The 16,517-nt window shown below is 42.9% G+C and overlaps 1 protein-coding gene across 12 annotated transcripts in view; it reads right to left on the bottom strand.

The window, feature by feature from the left end:
* Positions 1-16,517, bottom strand: part of RB1 (RB transcriptional corepressor 1) — a 132,504-nt gene that overhangs the window by 47,692 nt on the left and 68,295 nt on the right. For all 12 annotated transcript variants that reach the window (XM_084821233.1, XM_084821242.1, XM_084821251.1 and 9 more), the window contains one exon: positions 9,792-9,910. In XM_084821233.1, the coding sequence (XP_084677359.1) occupies positions 9,792-9,910 (119 nt within the window). The remainder of the gene's footprint in view (positions 1-9,791; positions 9,911-16,517) is intronic.

The following is a 16,517-nucleotide window of genomic DNA, read 5'->3' as shown; positions in this document are numbered from 1 at the left end:
CTCCCTAGGGAATTGGTTCCATTGTCCTATTGCTCTAACAGACAGGAAGTTTTTCCTGATGTTCAGCCAGAATCTGGCTTCCTGTCACTTGAGCCCATGATTCTGTGTCCTGCACTCTGGGATGATCGAGAAGAGAACCTAGCTTTCCTCTCTGTGACAACCTTACAAGTACTTGAAGAGCACTATCATATCTCCCCTCAGTCTTCTCTTCTCAAAGCTAAACATGCCCAGCTCATTCAGTCTCTCCTCATAGGGCTTTGTTGCCAGTCCCTTGATCATCTTTGTTGCCCTCCTCTGAACCCTCTCCAGCTTGTCTGCATCCTTCTTAAAGTGTGGTGCCCAGAACTGGACACATTACTCCAGATGAGGCCTAACCAGTGCTGAGTAGAGGGAAACTAGTACTTCACTGGATTTGGAAGCTATCCTTCTATTAATGCAGACCAAAAGAGCATTGGCCTTTTTTGCAGCCACATCCCATTGTAGGCTCATATTCAGCTTGTGATCTACAACAATTCCAAGATCCTTCCTGCTTGTAGTATTGTTGAACCAAGTATCACCCATCTTTATTTATTTATTTATTACATTTATATCCCGCCTTTTTTCCTCCAAGAAACTCAAGGTGGCGTACATAATCCTCCTCCTCCTCCATTTTATCCTCACAACAACAACCCTGTGAGGTAGGTTGGGCTGAGAGTATGTGACTGGCCCAAAGTCACCCAGTGAGCTTCCATGGCCGAGTGGGGACTAGAACCCGGATCTCCCGACTCCCAGTCCAGCACTCTAGCCACTACACCATGCTGGCTCTCTTGTAACAGTGCATTTGGTTTCTTTTTCCTAGGTGCAGAACGTGGCATTTATCCCTATTAAATGTCATTCTGTTGCTTTCTGCCCAGCACTCCAGCCTATCAAGATCACTTTGAATGTTGTGTCTGTCTTCCAAGGTATTAGCTATACCACCCAATTTTGTGTCATCTGCAAATCTGAAAAGCATTCCCTGCACCTCCTCCTCCAAGTCATTAATACAAATGTAGAAGAGCACTGGGCCCAGGACTGAGCCCTGCGGTACCCCACTCGTTACCTCTCCCCAGTTTGAGAAAATCCCATTGATAAGCACTCTGAGTCCGATCCTGTAGCTAACTGTGGATCCACCTGATTGTTATTTTGTCTAGCCCCCTTTGAACTAGTTTGCTCATCAGGATATCATGGGGCACTTTGTCGAAAGCTTTGCTGAAGTCAAGGTATATGATGTCCACAGCATTCCCATGGTCCACAAGGGAGGTTACCTGATCAAAAAATGAGATCAGGTTTGTCTGGCAGGATTTGTTCTTGACAAATCCATGTTGGCTTCGAGTAATCACTGCATTGTTTTCATGGTGCTTACAGATGGATTGCTTTATCATCTGCTCCAGAATTTTTCCAGGGATTGATGTCAGACTAACTGGTCTGTAGTTCCCAGGTTCCTCCTTTGTACCCTTTTTGAAGATAGGGACAACATCAGCCCTCCTCCAGTCATCTGGCACTTCACCCGTCCTCCATGATTTCTCAAAGAGAATAGACAGTGGTTCTGAGAGTTCTTCTGCCAGTTCCATTATTACTCTAGGATGCAGTTATCTGACCCTGGAGATTTGAACTCATTCAAAGTAATTAGGTGTTCCTTGACCATATGCCTATCGATCTCAAGCTGCAATCCTGCCCCTTCAGCCTGTACTTCGCCTTTGCCAGGGGGCTCATAGACCCTCTTTTGGGAGAAGACTGAGCCAAAGTAGGAATTGAGCACTTCTGCCTTTTCCTTGTCATCTGTTATCATTTTGACATCCTTATTTAACAGCTGAACCACCATTTCTTTCCTCTTTCTTTTACTATGCACGTATCTGAAGAAAGCCTTTTTGCTGCTTTTAGCATCCCTTGCTAAGCTCAGCTTGTTGTCAGCTTTAGCCTTTCTGACACCATCCCTGCAATTCTGTGCTACCTGCCTGTACTCTTCCTTTGTAGCTTGGCCTTCCTTCCACTTCCTATGTGTGTGCTTTTTTGTTTTCAGGCCATCTCTAAGCTTTTTCTGAAGCCACATTAGCTTCTTCTATTGTCTTCCACCTTTTTCTTTTCCTTGGAATTGTTTGTAATTGTGCCTTGAGAATTTCGGTTTTTTTTTAACTCCCACCCATCTTGGACTCCTTTTCTCGTTAAGAGTCGCTTGCCATGGGACCTTACTGATCATTGTTCTGAGTTTATGAAAATCAGCTTTCCTAAAATCAAGGGTACGTGTTTGGCTACACTCGGCTTTTGCTTCCTTTAGAACCAAGAACTCAAGGATAACATGGTCACTTTCCCCCAGAGTTCCCGTCACTGCTACTTTATCCACTAAGTCATCTCTGTTGGTTAGGATCAAGTCAAGGATAGCAGATCCTCTAGTTCTTTCCTCCACTTTCTGTAGGAGGAGTTATCAGCAACACAAGTCAGGAATCTCTTGGAGGGGCCATGTTTTGCAGAATTTGTCTCCCAACAAATTTCGGGGAAACTGAAGTCCCCCATTACTACTACATCATGCTTCCTTGAAACCTTGGCAATTTGCTTTTCCAAAGTTTCATCCTCGTCCTCTCTTTGATTGGGTGGCTGGTTGTAGACTCCGACCACCATGTTCCTTTTATCCTTTGCTCCATTTTAACCCAGATGTTCTCGATGGGGCTACCAAGCTCATCCTCATGTATTTCTGTGCAGAGATAGGTGTTTTTAACACATCATGCAACTCCACCTCTTTTTCTGTTCCTCCTTTTTGAACAAGTTATATCCTTCAATTGCTGTATTCCAGTCAGGGGAGTCATCCCACCAAATTTCAGTTACACCTATCAAGTCATAATTACCCTCTTGTATTAAGAGTTCAAGTTTGTTCTGTTTGTTTCCATACTCTGGGCATTAGTATATAGACATCGAAGACCATGTGCTTCATAGTGTGGCTTTCTTCCTACATGTTTGTGAAGACTATTATTGGGCGCTATTAGAGCTGTTCTCTCTGTTGCGGTGCATGAGCCTTCGTCCATTGTTACCCCAACTTTATGTCTCCTTCCCCTGTAGGATTCAGTTTAAAGCCCTCCTGATGAAGTTCTTTATGCTGTGGCCAAACACATTCTTCCCATCCTTTGTGAGGTGCAACCCATCCCTTACCAACAGTCCATCTTCCAGGAAGCATAGCCCGTGGTCCCAGAATCCAAATCTCTCACACTGGCACCACCTTCGTAGCCAGTCATTCACCCGGAGTATTTTTCTTTCCCTTTCTATCCCTCTTCTAACTACTGGAAGGATGGATGAGAAAACTATCTGGGCCCCAAAGTTCTTGAGTTTCCTTCCCAAAGCTTCAAAGTCTGACGTGATCTCTTCGTAGCTCCGCTTGGCGGTATCATTTGTTCCCACATGGATGAGAAGAAAGGGATACCTGTCAGTGGGCTTTATGAGTGCAGGCAACCTTTCAGTCACGTCTCTAATCCATCCTCCTGGGAGACAGCATACCTGGTGAGAACATGGGTCTTCACAACATACTTGGGTTTCGATCCCACATAGCAAGGAGTCTCCCACTACTACTACTCTTCTCTTCTTGTTGTTGTAGGCCTTGGTTTCATCGTCTCTGCTTGACTGACCTTCAGCCTCTTGCTCGCTCTCATGCAGATTCCCCTGTAATTCTATCTCTGCAGGCTGTCCTCCAGTCTCATCCTCGAGTACCTGGAATCGGTTCCACAGCTCCACTGCTTCCACTGGTGCAGAGTGGCTTCTAGTTCTTCTGCTCCTAACTGTCACCCTTTTCTAAGGCGTATCCTCTACTGCATTTTTCCTCACCTCAGCATTTTCCTCTTCTGCCTCAGCTTGCTGTTGCTCTTCTAACTTCTGTACTTCGCTTTGCTGCTGTAGTTCCACCATTCTGTCCAAGAACTCTTCGTGTTATATTATTCCCTGGAGGGTTGACACTCGCCACTCCAGTCCTCTTACTTTTTCTTCCAACAGCGTGATCAACTTGCACTTGTTGCATGTGTAGGCCATGTTTATCTCAGGCAAGAAAACAAACATGGCACAAACACTGCAGGTCACCACCACTGGAGAGTCTTTTCCTTCCTAATCCTCTATTCCCTTTTTGTGTCTAGCTTTCTGATTGTTCTAGAATAGCCTGTGCCTGGTCCTCTACACACTGGAGGTTAAAAACACCAGCCCACTGGTATGGAAGTGTGTGTTACAAGAAAAAGTAATTGAAAAAAAAAGAAAAAAAATGAAAAAAGAAATTTAAAAAATGGAAAAGAAATGGAAAAAACCTTTAAGGGCCTCCCCCTTGACCTCCCCTGCCTTACTCCCTGGCCAACTCCTGTTTGCTCCCCCTGTTCGCTTGCTCTGGTCGCTCGCTCTCTGGGAGCTTGCTTGCTTCTGTAGTCCCTAGACCAGCTGGAGCAGCTTCCTCTGCTCAGCTGGCCAATGGTCAGGAATGCTGGGAGTTGAAGTTAAAAACACCTGGAGATCTACCGTTGCTCTAGACATCACTTCATCTCTTTGGGGACATTATTCAACTCAACTCCTCCTTGTCTTATTTCTGCGGCAGCACTAGCCATTATAGCAGCTTGTTAGGCAAAACTGTCAGCCTCTATAGTGTGGCAACATGTGGGGGTGAGCCTTCCAACTGTTACCTGTATGCTCCAGGAAGAGTCAGTAGAGGTATAGAGGTGTGAGGTCTTACACCAAGGACAGACTTACTGAATGGATGGATAATCCAAAGACAACAGTAGCCTATGCCCACAGCAGGGCCATCCATCCATTCAGCTACTATGTTGTTGCATGGTGTTGTCTGTGATACTCCAAGGTTCCATTGCTACCTCCTGGCAATGTTCAGAAGTCTCCTCCCCCCTCTATTTCCACACAATGGCAGCTGGTGGATTCGCAGCTGGTGGATTCGTTTGTTGTTGGGTTAAAACTCTGGCTTGTGAATGGGTAACGAGCTACCCATGATAGCTCGTTATGTGCAAACTAGGTCACTCTTTGGGAGTCAGCTCTCAAACAGCAGTATATAGAAGCTATGGGTTTCAAAGAAGCTTATATTAAAACATACATGACTCCTTTTCCGGTCCCATGAAGAAAACCTAAAAGCAGCTGAAAGGTTAACAAAAGCTGTTTCAATAAAGAACTGACATATGTAGGGCTTGTTGGGAAACTTACTGAAAGATAAACTTCCTAATAAAAAGAGTCTATTTAAAAAGCGTAGGGAGGGGAAGCCCATTTGCTTGGAGGAAAACACTTGCACATAGATTGTTTAAGTGACATCCCTGAAGCTGTTAGGTCTGTTTCCAGCATATACTTCAGTTCCTTGGTAGCATTCATTAATTCAGTTATCAGCTATTAAATTGATGCATCGTTCCCACACAAGAAAGATACAAAAAAAATCCATAATCAGTATAACAAAGACAATGAAGTCAGTATAAAGCATGATCAACATAGCACAATAATACAAATATAAATACAATACAATAAAAACAATGTAAAAACATTACAGTACTAAAAGTGTTCATCCACAATACTTAATTCAAATTCCCAAATATTCTCTGGGTAACTAATATCCAAATGCTTGAGGAAAAAATACATCTTCACCTAATGCTGAAAAGATTACCGTTGTCAGTGCCAGGTGAATTTCCTTCGGGAGAACTTTCCATAAAACACAGGGCCATCACTGAAAACGCCCATTCCTGAACTACCACCACCTTGAACGTCTCTCAGAGGGGTCACACAGAGAAGACCCTCTGATGTCAACCTCAGAGTCCAGGTAGGTTCATATGGAAGAAATAGTCCTTGGGTCCCAAGTTGTGCAGGGCTTTATAGGTTAAAACCAGCAATTTGAGTTTGGCCCAGAAACAAATTGGCAACCAGTGCAGGCAAGCCAGGACCACATTTATATATTCAAATATTCTTATCCCAATCAACAGCTTGGCTGCTAAACTCTGCTCTAGCTGCAGTTTCTGAATTGTCTTCAAAGCCAGCCCAACATACAACACATTGCAGTAATCTAACATAGATTATGAGACCACAAACCACTGAAGCTAGGCTATTACCATCCAGATAGGGTTGCAGTTGGACTACCAGATGAAACTGGCTGAAGGCATTCCATGCCATGGATGCCATCTGAGCCTCCAATGACAGTGATGAATTCAGGAGCACCCCCAAGCTGCACACCTGGTTCCTTCAGGGGGAGTGTGACCCATCCACAGCCCGTTGCACTCCCCTCATCCAGAAAAAGGAACCACACACCAACAGAGTCTCTGGATTGAGCTTCAATTCACTGGCTCTCATCGAGTCACAGGTTGAGGCCAGGCACTGGTTCAGGATACTGTGCTGAGGTGACCACACCTACTTGAGATGAAAAGCATACCTCAAAACTTCAGATGACTCTACTCAGCAATTTCATGTAGATGTTAAACAGCAAAGGGGATAGTATCAACCCCTGAAGATCCCCACACTGGAGATTCGTGGGGCCGACCAATAACCCCCAAGTACCGCACTCTGGAAACGACCATCCAGGTAGGAGCAGAACAACCGTAAAGCACTGCCCCCAACTCCTAATTTGGACAGCTGTTCCAGAAAGATACCATGATTGATGATATCAAACACCACCATCAAAAGGTCAAAGAGCATCAGCAGGGATACACTCCCCCTGCCTCTCTCCTGACACAGGTTATCGTACTGAATGACCAAGGCAGCTTATTCATACATGGATGGCCATTTCCAGAAGGTGATGTTGGGGGGGATCTCCACTTGACACCATGACATTTGCATTTCAGGGTTCCACAAGGTTTATTCTTATCCCCCATATTGTTCAATGAAATAACTAAGCGAGGTCATCTGGGGATTTGGAGGGTTGTCATCAGTATGCAGATGAGAACAAGGAAGTTTTCATCTCATCCAGGTGAGGCAGTGGGTGGGCTAGATCAGTGCCTGGCTGTGGTAATAGACTGGACAAGGGCTAACAAACTGAAGCTCAATCCAGACCAGACAAGACAGAGGCATTGTTAGTAGCTGCTTTCTCTGTCCAGAAGAGTGATGTTCAACATGTTCTGGAAGGGGTTGCACGCCCTTATAAAGGAGCAGCTTGAGGGAATTCTTAGATGCACTACTATCATTAGAGACCCAAGTGGTCTCGGTGGCACAGAGTGCTTTTTAACAGCTTAGGTTGTATCCTAGCTACAGCCTTATCTAGCTGTCCTGGGTTCAGTGGTCCATGCTCTGGTAATCCTGACTGGATTATTGTAATGTGCTGAATATAGTGCTGTCTTTGAAAACAGTCTGGAAATAGCAGCTGGTGTAAAATATAGCAGGAGGATGGTTAACTGGGATCAGATGTTATGAACATATTACACTAACCTATTCTCGACTGCACTGGCTCCTAAATCATTCTGGAGCTCAATTCAAAGTGGTGGTTTTGACCTATAAAACCCTACATGGCTGGTATCTCAGTACCAAATGGAATGCCTTATCCCATATTACCTGTCCGAGCCATAAGATCATCAGCAGAGACCTTTGCTTAAGTGGCCCCTCAACCTGAAGTTCCAGGCAGGCCATTTTGGCAGTGGCCCATTTGTGGAATGCTCTCCTGAGGCAGGTTTGCCTGGCACCCACCTTTTGGTGCCATGCTGACATTTTAATTCGCCCACGTCTTTTTAACATCGTGTTAACATTACTTCATTATCAATTTGTTGATTTTTATTTTTAGTATATTGGTTTAAGCTCTTTTACATAATTTCTTGAATTTTACTGGTTGTCTTATTTGTTTTATCATTTTATGCTGGATTTGGATATTATGGATAATTGCTGTGTTTTGTTTTAATTTTGTTTTTATCTTTCGAGATTTATATTTATTAGTCACTTTACAAAATACAACAAATAACATAAAATAAAGTGTGCTTCTGTGCCACATGGAATTGAGACTGGCTTGTCCCTTGCCCTCCCTTTGATATCCTAATCACATAACACCGCCTGTAGCTAAGAGGAGATGCTTTCTCAAATATGATTTATGCCTCCTTCTTGAGCCTGGGAAGAATGGAAATCAAGAGGCTACTGTTCAGAGGTAGAGCATATGCTTTTCATGCACAAGTTCAATCCTTAGCATGCCCAGCTAAAAGGAACTCATGTAGCAAGGTTGGGAAAAGAATTTTGTCTGAGACCTCAGAGAATTGCTTCAAGTCAGAGTACATAGTCCTGAGCTAGATGGGCCAGTGATCGGACTTAGCATCTTCACATGCTTATATGAATTTGCCCATAGTTGTACTTATTTATTTACTTGATTCGTGCCCTGCCTTTCTACCAAAAATGGCACTCAAGGCGGCTTACAATCACTGATCAAAACTACAATAACCAAATACATAAAACACAATTAAAAACAGAGTAAAAACAGCATCCAGCTCAACAGACCCAATTACACACCCAAAGTCCACTTGAATAAAGCGGTCTTTGCTTGCTGGCAGAAGGAAAGCAGAGAGGGACTGAATCTAGCTACCCTTGGCAGGGAGTCCCACAGCCAGGGAGCAGCCACCAAAAGGGCCGTTTTTCACGTTGCCACCAAACATGCCTCTGAAGATGGCGGTCTCAAACGAAGGGTCTCTTCCAATTATATTAAGGACTGGGCAGGCTCATATGGAAGAGGGTGGTCTTTCAGGTAGCCTGGTTGGAAGCCATATAGGGTTTTATAGGTCATAGCCAGCATTTTGAATTCTGTCTGGGGACAGACCAGTAGCCAATGAAGCTGCTGTAACAAAGGAGTCATGTGCTCCCTGTAACCAGCCCTGGTCAACAGTCCACTTGCAGCATTCTGGACCAGCTGAAATTTCTGAATAGTTTTCGAAGGCAGCCCCACATAGAGTGCATTGCAGTAGTCCAAATGGGATGGGACTAAGGCATGTGTGACTGTGGCCAGATCAGATTTCTCTAGGAACGGGTGCAGCTGGCACACTAGCCTCAGCTGTGCAAAACCAGTCCTGGCCACCGCCAAAACGTGGGCATCCAGGTTCAAGATCGAGTCCAAAAGTACACCCAAACTGCACGACTGATTCTCCAGGGGGAGTGTAATCCCCATCCAGCACAGGTTGAATCCCTATTCCCTGATCTGCCTTTTAACTAACCAGGAGCACCTCTGTCTTGAGCTTCGCTTTGCTTGCCCTCATCCAGTCCATTACAGGCATCAGACATTGATTTAGAACTAGAACAGCTTCCTTGGATATGGATGGAAAGGAGAGACAGAGTTGGGTGTCATCAGTGTACTGGTGGCGCTGAACCTCAAAACTCTGGAAATCTCTGCAAGCAGTTCCATGTATATGTTAAATAACATGGGGGATACATGAGAGCTATTGTATAACAACACCTTCCAGTCCCCTCTCAGACAGACACCTCAGAAGGATACCATGGTCGCTGATATCGAAAGCCACCAAGAGGTCCTGCAGAACCAACAGGGACACACTCCCGCTGTCCAGTTCCCGGCATTGGTCGTCCACCAAAGTGACCAAAGCAGTCTCTGTCCCATAACCTGAAGCCAGACTGAAATGGATCTAAACAATCTGCATCATACAGAAATCCCTGGAGCAGAGAAGCCACCACATGCTCCAACAACTTGCCCAATAATGGAATATTAGAAACCAGAAAGAAATTATCCAAAACTGTGGGATTCAGGGAGGTTTTTTTTTAAAAAAAAAACAAAGGTCTTACCACAAAAGTCTTTAGGCAAGTTGGAACCACACTTTACTATAAAGCAGCTTCACCACTACCTTTACACACTCACTACTTACAGGTCCGCAGCAGTGTGATTATGCTGAAGAGGCTGGGTAAAATAGTTGGTAGGCTCAGGCTCATCAGTCTGCCCATCTCGCTCCTTTGCCTGTTTTATAAGCTCAAATAATGGCGAATCCTAAAAAGCACACATACACAACAATAAGAACTGCATTACTTGTTGAAATTCTTTTAAAATTTTGAACAACTGAAAATAACTTCTTATCTGTGAAAGTGACCTGACTAGGCCTTGTAAGTAGTTTGGTTCAGGCAAAGTGTCTAATGGGATTGAGAGAATGTATGTGTCTGACGATGAGAAGGTAATTGTAACTTGCTCATTGTAAGCAAGAAATTCCTATCCACTAAAGTAGCTCATCCGTGAAGATAAGCAGGCAGCTGTGCTGATAAGACTGTTACTGAGCTAAATTAACTCTTCAGCCTGCGTAGTGTATTTTCTTTGTTCTCCAACTTTCAGCCTGTACAAATGCATCCTGTTTCTTTTTTCTTTTTTTTGGTGAGATAGTTTTGGCTGTCTCTCCCACAGCTGTGATGTGCTTTAATAAATTTCTAACTGTTCAACCGAACCTGCCTTAGATATTTCCTTAACAATTTAGTGCTGTGACTCGGATCCCAAATGCTGACGAGAATCGAACCAATTTGGGCCGTCATTCACTGAACATTCCAGACATGCACACTAAGGTAAGAGACCTTCTGAAATCTCTAAGTCTGGGACTCAGTGTGAGGCTACCCGTGGGATGATTCTGTCCTGGCTGACAGGATACTGCCTTTAAAGAGACGGTAAATAACATAAGCATTTGGTAGGGTTGGGGGGGGGGTTATAGAGGTCTGTGGGATATGGTGTCAGGTGAATGAAAATTGCCTTGTGTGAATTGAGGAAAAGAACTGAACAAGAGTTGCCTGGTATGAATTGAGGTAAAAAGGCCCAAGATAAATTATAGTAGTTGGAACCTTGTGTGAGTGAGTTTTCCTCCTTCCCTCCATGGTATGAGCTGGCCGGCAAGGCACAGATCTCCTGAATAAATCATTCCTGAATGAACAGAGATTGCAGTGAGTGATCTAACCTTTCCTTCACCCCCTGCCATGGTATGAGCTCCCTAGATCATGAGTGACTGATTGTGCCTCCAATTCAGTGAGAGTTGGTCTCTGACTGCACCTTGGAATCTGGCAGTGCCTTTCATTTCTCGCAACCTGTGGAGACTTCCCGATGGTTTTCCTGTGTGCTCCTGAAAAAATTGAGGATGGGATCGGATTCTTCCAGAAAATTCCGCATCCCCCAAAAGGGACACCTTCAGTGTACATGTACAGGAATTACGGACCTAAGTCTTGCAAGTTTTGGACAAATGGAACTTGACCCGTCCAAACTATTTACCTTGGTTGGGACCTTTGTTTTGGACAAACTGTGCATTTAAAGGCAGCCTTGGAAGCTTGGGGTTCCAGGGTAGCACAGGGTCAACGGGAATGCATTCTTTGGTATGTTGAGATGTCAAAAAGGTTACCCAAGTCCCAGGGAGTGCAGTCTTAAGGACTCCCAAGAAAAACTAAAAGACCAGGTCAAATTTTGAAACATCAGAGAAAAGCCATGGAAATTTAGAGAAGAATTGCCAACAGTGATCACTTGTTAAAATCCTAATTGGGCTAGCATGAACGAACTCATGCGAGTTACTTTGCCCTAAGAAGTGTGCACTAAGTTAAAGGAACAAACAAACTGGCCAAATCAAGAACGAGTTGATCTTGATACTTTAGACCAAGTGCACAGCAGACTCCCAGGAACAATCCTAGAAATTTCTCTGCAGAAAACTGATCAGGCTAAAAATCAACCATAAACAAAACAAAGGGAGCCTACAGCAGACTATATGGATCGTCTAAGGACATTTTTGAAAAACATTCTAGCATTGCTCCCACTTTTTTGTAGCCAAGTTGAGCATTAGAAAAATAAGTGCCACCACTGGCCTGGCCAGCCAACGGAAACACTTCATACATCCCAGCTGCTTTCCCTCCAAACTTCTAAGACAGCAGAGAAGTTTGTAACTTCATCAACACCCCTTTACTTTCTACTGACCAGAGACCTTTTGTGTAAACTTGGATGCACTATCTTTGTTCCCTGACAAAGTATATTTAGATATTCCTGAACTACTTCCCCTGGTCTCCTGAAGCTGAATCTGTTTCCACTGCTCCAAAACAAGCACTGTTCTAAAACAACTTGGGCTTCCTGAGTATTCCATTCACTCTCTTCTGTTATGAAAAAAAATCTTGTTCACTTAATGTGCTTATCTAAAAGCATGGAAATAAGAACTTATTACAATACTTTCCTTGATTCTGTAACCGCTGCCCTCCTTGTTCAAGCCTCTGAAAATATTGTGTTAAGTTTTCCTTTAACTCTTTGTGTACCTCACTCAGGGGCAGCTCTTCTATTTAAAACAAGGACTCAGCAGCTATCTCAATCATGCCTCTTCAGGTATGAAATCTTGCTTCTCTCTAGCAGTCATATGTTGCAATGTTGTTCCACTCTAAACCCTGCTTCTTTGCTGCCTGACCCTTCTGAGGGTATCCCTTATAATTGTTTAAAAATGGTTGAGCACTTAGCAAGGCCACGTCCAGACTTGTCAGAAGAGCCACTGATTAATGTACATTGTATCTTGTAGATGGATCTTATCACAGAAATGCTGAAGAAATAGGCTGACTGTACTTCCCATACTGTAATAGAACAAAATATTTTGCCTAACTGTACTTCTGCTCAAGTGGCAGAACTTTTTACCCTCTCTAGGGCTACTGCCTTATTCCTTTCACAGCAATAAACCAATCTGCCATGGTAACTTTTGCACAACTCCAGAATCAGGCCCAAATGTTGAAAAAGAAAAGTGGAGACTGGCTGGTTGGTCTTAGTACACTGACCATTTGTGGTGCTCCCTAGACGGCCACCTGGTAGCGCCCATGGTCCTTCTTCCCCACCTTGTAATAGCAGATAAGGGTAGAATTGATTGAGTCATTCTCCTGAGGAGGGCAAGTGCCACAATGATTTAAATCAAGCAAGTTGCATAAATGCGAATTATGTGTTTCATTTACTCAGTAACTTCATTTTCGTTTTTGCTTTTAGAGAAAATGTCTTTATATCTGTGCCTATGGTTCCTGCCATGTGGAGGTGTAAATTTTTTTACTCCTCTTAGTCATCAAATGTCTGTCCTTTAAGTCAGCTAGACAGATTGTTCTATATGTCAACCAAGAGCTACAATAGCAGCAGCCTCTCCCGTGCAAAGATACAATGTCTGCCCATGTGACTAACAATGAGAAGTGGGTGTCAGCTAGGGACCGTCTGTATTGTTATATATTAGCTAACGTGTTTGAACATGTATTGTAGCTTATGCCCAATCTTCTGTGTGTACCAGTAAGTGTTACTTCACAAAGAAGAAAACGCAAGCTAAACTGAATGTTTGTTGAGGGATGCTGCATGTGCTAGAATGATGCTGTCGAAATGAGAGTTTTAAAGCGGTCTAAGCAAGTGTAAAAGTCACTGATGAAGCATATTTGTACACTGAAGTAACAGTGGATTTGAAATCCTATGTGTTGTGCCATTGTTATATTGGTTATTGTTATTCTCTTGCTTTGTTCTTTTTGCTTTGTATGTATAAAGCTTAATGATATATTCGTTTTAATTGTTTAATGTAAAGCTGCATATGGAATCTGAAAATTCAAGAGGTTGAGTGTATTAGATTTGTTTTTAGAAGAATGGCGGGCAGTCACATGTGAATTTGCCCAAAATCATATGTAGTAATAACGCAGTAATCAACAGGACAAGTATACTGATTTGCTAGAAAGTTGGCAATTTTCATGATTTTCGAGTTTGTTCTCATAGCAGTATTCACATATAATGAAAGCCATGCTTTTTCCTACTAACAGAAGCTAAAACAATGCACAGTAATGGCTCTTCACACTGTGTACCTTCTAACTGATAAGAGATGCTTCTTTCTGTACTGAGAGAAAACTTATTTTGCTGCCAGAAGAGAAAGGGAGACCAGCAGTATGTGTACTTACTGACAGTTCTTTAACTTAGTGAGACTTGCTCTATAAAATCCTGAGTGAATTGGCCTGTTACCTGTTCTCATCTGAAAGAAGAAAGGTACACCATCTGCACAGATAATCATCCCCAAAATATGGCGCCCTGTCACTCACCTAGAAATCAGAGTGACTGAACCAAGAGTTAAGGGACATGTAGCCTTTCTTTTAACATACAAATGTTTCATTCAGATGAAAAAATGCTGTTCTTTTAAATATGTATTAATAGTTGTGTGTACAAAGCTCTGCAAATTCAACAGCATTTCCAGTGCCCCTACCAGCCAGCAGGGCTGGTAGAAAAAAAAGAATGGAGTCATAAGAACAAATTAGCCAAAATCTGTGCTGAAACTGGACTTAAATAGCAGGATGCTCTAACTTCGGGCCTGCTGAGCATGCGTGCCACTTCGCACCAACAGACTGGACTCAGCCCCCATGAGATCCTTATGGGAAGACCCATGAGACTCCCATCTTCAGCACCTATTAAACAACAGCTTACTAACTTGCATTTAAGTGATGAGATTGTGTTGAACTATTGCCAAGCATTAATGAAGTGTGTGAACGCTTTCCATTTACAGGTTAAAAAGTGCTTCCAGAAGTTCCTACAATACAGTGTCACAACCTGTAGCCTAGAGATTAAGTCTACATAAAAGTCCACCAGAAGAAGTCTTCCCTTGAGCCTCACTAGAAAAGACCCCATAAGGTGCTCTTGACCACCCACACTACCGTGAAGCTGCAAAGACAGCCTACCTAGATCCCTGCATCCCACTGCAAAGAAGTTTTGCCCTCTGGAGACGATGCACCCCAGAACCAGACAACGCTGGATGTGCCCTAATACAGAGTTCATCAGCCCTGTGGGTCATTTCAGACCCACGAGAAAAGAACATCTCTGACTGCCACTGTGGTATTGGCTTGTTGCCCTTTTTCCTGCTATTGTGTAAAATCTTCTTAGACTTTGGGCACCCTCCTCTGGATTACAAAATAGCCACCTGTAAGAAACCAATAGTGAGCCAAGCACTTGCTAGCAAGGTGAGCATAAGCCTAGCAGGGAGCCTAGCACCTGCTAGTGAAGAAAGAGTTGTCTCAGCATCCACCAAAGGCACATTCTCATGACGTGGCCCACCTGCATCCTGCTGCTGCTTAGCATCTTTTGTTGCATAAAAGCAAAGAATGCTTTCCTGAAAGTAGTGAACCAGATTCAAGTAGACTTAAATGTATCCATCTGCTAGATCTGCAGGCATGTGCCAGTCCATGCCCACAGAGGCATACCAATGATCAGAATCCCACTAAATCAGACTAAAATAATTAAACCCTATTACCTAAATCTACCAGAAACAGCCACACAGCAAGATGTACAATGTAATAAGCATAATTGTTGTTTGTATTGTTTTGTTCCATGTGATCATTGCTTTAATTAAATGTTTTATCAAATTCCTTATTAAAACTATACATAAAGCTGAACAGCATCAGATAGTCAGAATGCAAATAAAAATGTAAAAACAAAACAAAAACAAAAAGATCGAACTAATAATACAAATATAGATGGTAAGCCTAACAGGCTCAAATGGGGGATTGTAAAAGTAAGCTCAACTAGGCCTTGTAAATAGTTTGGTTCAGGCAAAGTTTCTAATGAGATTAAGAGAATGTGCATGTGTACGTGTCTGACCATAAGAAAGTAATTGTAACTTGCTCATTATAAGCAAAAAATTCCTATCCACCAAAGTAGCTCATCCCTGAAGATAAGCAGACAGCTGTGCTGATAAGACTGTTGCTGAGCTAAATTAGCTCTTGAGCCTGCGTAGTGTATTTTCTTTGTTCTCCAACTTTCAATCTGTATAAATGCATCCTGTGTCTTTTTGGGGGTGAAACACAGTTTCGGCTGTCTCTCCCACAGCTGTGATGTGCTTTAACACATTTCTGACTATTCAACCTAACCTGCCTTAGATATTTCCTTAACATATCTGAAATTCACACTTGATCTTAGCCCAAAAGCCTTAGTATCTGAAATAGGAACAGCATATAATAGAACTAGTAAGTTTGCATTTATTTAATATACTTAAGTTTTGGATAAATATATTCTACCCAACGCAAAGGTAAATGTATTTTATGTGGTGGCTGCTGAACTTCCTGGTGTTTCAAGCTGCATATTCAATTATTCAAATTATTCAGCCAGTGGATAGCATTAACATGCTTGAAAGAAATCCATTAGTCTAATGCTTATAAAAATTCATGAGTTTCACACACTTGCATCTCTCCTCATTCACAAGCCCAGTTTCTATTCACCCCAAACCCACATTGGTGAGTGTATCAGGTACAGAAATCTTCCTTATCTGAAGCGTTTCACAGCTCATAAAAGCAGCAGCATGGCCACCCAGTTAAGCAGCATGCCAATCACTGAATAAAACAGTAAGCAAGACATCATATGAAAAGGAAGTTTAGTATATATATGAAAAAATATATGAAAAACAGAAATGTTCTCTGTTCAAATATTCTTTGTTCAAATCTGTTCACTGACCACCCCCTGTGGAAAAATACATAAACTGCCCAGCAAATGTAACTTAAGACTGGGAAGGAACTGTGCTGAGAGATGAAAGGGTGGGGGAGAGTATTGTTTTACACCAGGAATGTTACTTCAGTAGAGATATGATCAATCGTTGATCACGGTCAGATAACAGGCT

This window comes from Heloderma suspectum, chromosome 1 (assembly GCF_057233095.1).
Source record: "Heloderma suspectum isolate Gila_16-S chromosome 1, 16-S_ref, whole genome shotgun sequence".
Lineage (NCBI taxonomy): Eukaryota > Metazoa > Chordata > Lepidosauria > Squamata > Helodermatidae > Heloderma > Heloderma suspectum.
Note: the sequence above shows the minus strand (reverse complement) of the source record. Positions and strands in the feature narration are given on the sequence as shown.